Source organism: Anastrepha obliqua, chromosome 6 (genome assembly GCF_027943255.1).
Source record: "Anastrepha obliqua isolate idAnaObli1 chromosome 6, idAnaObli1_1.0, whole genome shotgun sequence".
NCBI lineage: Eukaryota > Metazoa > Arthropoda > Insecta > Diptera > Tephritidae > Anastrepha > Anastrepha obliqua.
This window is the reverse complement of record NC_072897.1, coordinates 79716160-79718145: the sequence shown is the minus strand read 5'-3', so window position 1 is coordinate 79718145 and position 1986 is coordinate 79716160. Positions and strand designations below refer to the sequence as shown.

The 1986-nt window shown below is 48.8% G+C and overlaps 1 protein-coding gene across 1 annotated transcript; it reads right to left on the bottom strand.

Annotated features, from left to right (window-relative positions):
- Positions 1-595: 595 nt before the first annotated feature.
- Positions 596-1698, bottom strand: LOC129250809 (uncharacterized). Its single transcript, XM_054890395.1, has 2 exons — positions 647-1698; positions 596-605 (listed from the first exon to the last, which is right to left on the bottom strand). The coding sequence occupies exons 1-2, from the start codon at positions 1696-1698 to the stop codon at positions 596-598; spliced, it is 1062 nt and encodes a 353-aa protein (XP_054746370.1).
- Positions 1699-1986: the final 288 nt, after the last annotated feature.

Genomic DNA, 1986 nt, shown 5'->3' with positions numbered 1-1986 from the left:
CCTACATTGCATATGTCTAGGTTGGTGTTTAATAGGAATTCAAAAAGTGACTCACCTCTTTCATTCGTCTCTGAACTGCCCCAAAGCTCGTTTCTTGCGTTTGCGTCGCAGCCCATCAATAGTTTGTCCGTGCTGTTCAATGTTGACAGGAATGGAGCCACTTCGTCTGGCGGCGCCGGTTTCTCATGTGGCATAAACACCGATGCCAGGTATATCGCCGATTTCTGTAGCTCCACTTTCACCACCGTAAAATCGGGAGTACTAAAATTAGAACACAGAAAAGCTTTTAAGTGTTTTTTAGTGATTATGCATGACCGTGGCTTACCGTCTGCTTTGTTGTAGAATATGTTGATGCTCTTGTTGTTTTGGAACCCCTTAATCTCGTTGTCTCTGACCCAGGGCTCCTGTATGAAACCGATGTCGATGTCCCCTTCCCTGAGGAAGACATCCAAGTTCTCTGTAGCACATTTCGAGTGCTGCAGATTCACCTGTATGGCTCTAGGCATCGGATTTATTGTTGTCTTCAGCTAGGTCGAGCTTTTCTAGTCTTTCTAGCTGTATGTTGTTGTCTGCCTCATCTGGGTCTTCCTCATTTTCATTGCTGTCTGCTTTGAAAATTTTTAGTTTGGCCTTTCTTAGACCAAACCGCATTTTGTTGTCGTGTTGTTTTAGTATTGGCAGGCACTCATCGTTAATCTGCAGAACGAATGACATGCTGCTCTTTTGCGGTTTTTCTGCCTTCACGATTGCCCAGTCGTCCATCGGCATCGCAGGGTTGTGTGACTTCAGGTACTTCAGCACTTCTGCACCGCTCAAGTCCATCACCGGCAGCCAAATGCGAGCGCGAGGAGGGCAGGGGATGTCCTTGGCCGGAATAAGCTTAAGTTTTGAGCCTTCCAGTGTGCTGCTGATCTCAGCAACACACCTTTCTAGGACAACCCTTGACCAGTCGTCGTCGCACTTGATAACCCTACAGCCGCGAAGTACTCCTGCAGAATCGAAGGAAGGGAGAGTTCCGCCCTGTGCTCCAACCACATGCTTCTCTAACACGAGCTTGGACAGTTTGGCCTCAACTTGCCCCCACTTCTGCAGGACCACTTTGCCACTGTTTGTGGTCTCGTCGATCAGTGCATATAGGAGGTTATCCTTAACCACCTCACTGAACGGTCGTTGCTTTGTTTCTTCGATGCTGCTGGACACCTTAGGTCTCTTCGGTGCCTGGTCGATCACGTCCTGTGACCTGTTCCTTTTCATCGCATCGCCTTTTTTCTTGTTGTCCTCCTTGGGTTTGTTGGATAAGAAGTCTTCGTACTCCTTAACCACCTGCTGGTATTTCAGTTTGTCGGCCGCGTCGCGCTCGTCAGTCGCTCCAGCGAGTTCATTTTTGGCAATCTTGCTTAGAATGAACCTCGCCTTCGTGTAGCGCGACTTCATGAGGGCACCCTCGGATTTGTGTTTTCTAGCGGCCTGACTCTCTCTCTGAGTGCCGTCCGCCGCCTTTTTCGAGGTTTGTGGTAGAACTTTTTGTTGTTGTTGTTGCTTGCTTAGTAAGGGTGTGCTATGGCTGGTACTTCCCTTACTCTTTGCTGACTCAGCCGTATCTTGACTAGAGGCTAGCAGGGTATCCTCCTCGGAGGATGGTATTGTGTCGCAGCGCGGCACAAATTTTTTGTTTTGTTCGTTTTTTTGTGTATTCATATCATCTGTTTCTTACGGTTGCTTCGCCTGACTACGTCAAGCTCCACAACCCACGAGGACTGCACCATTCAGTCCTCGGCACGATTCCAAGCACACCTTGACTTGGGAATGTGTTGGTACGGTACTCTCCGTATAGGTGGCTGGACGAGCATCGCACACGCAGTATCGTGTAAGGGAGTTCGACCAATCCCCATACAGAGCTTCCCTCTTAGTTCATGACAGGTTAAATTACTAAAAGGAGTTTAGCCTTCATTTAGGCCCCATCCCCGCGGCAAGGAGACCAACCAC

What these genes read in the sequence shown, in the direction of transcription:
- LOC129250809 (XM_054890395.1), bottom strand. Translation starts at nt 1,698, where the DNA reads ATGAATACACAAAAAAACGAACAAAACAAAAAATTTGTGCCGCGCTGC.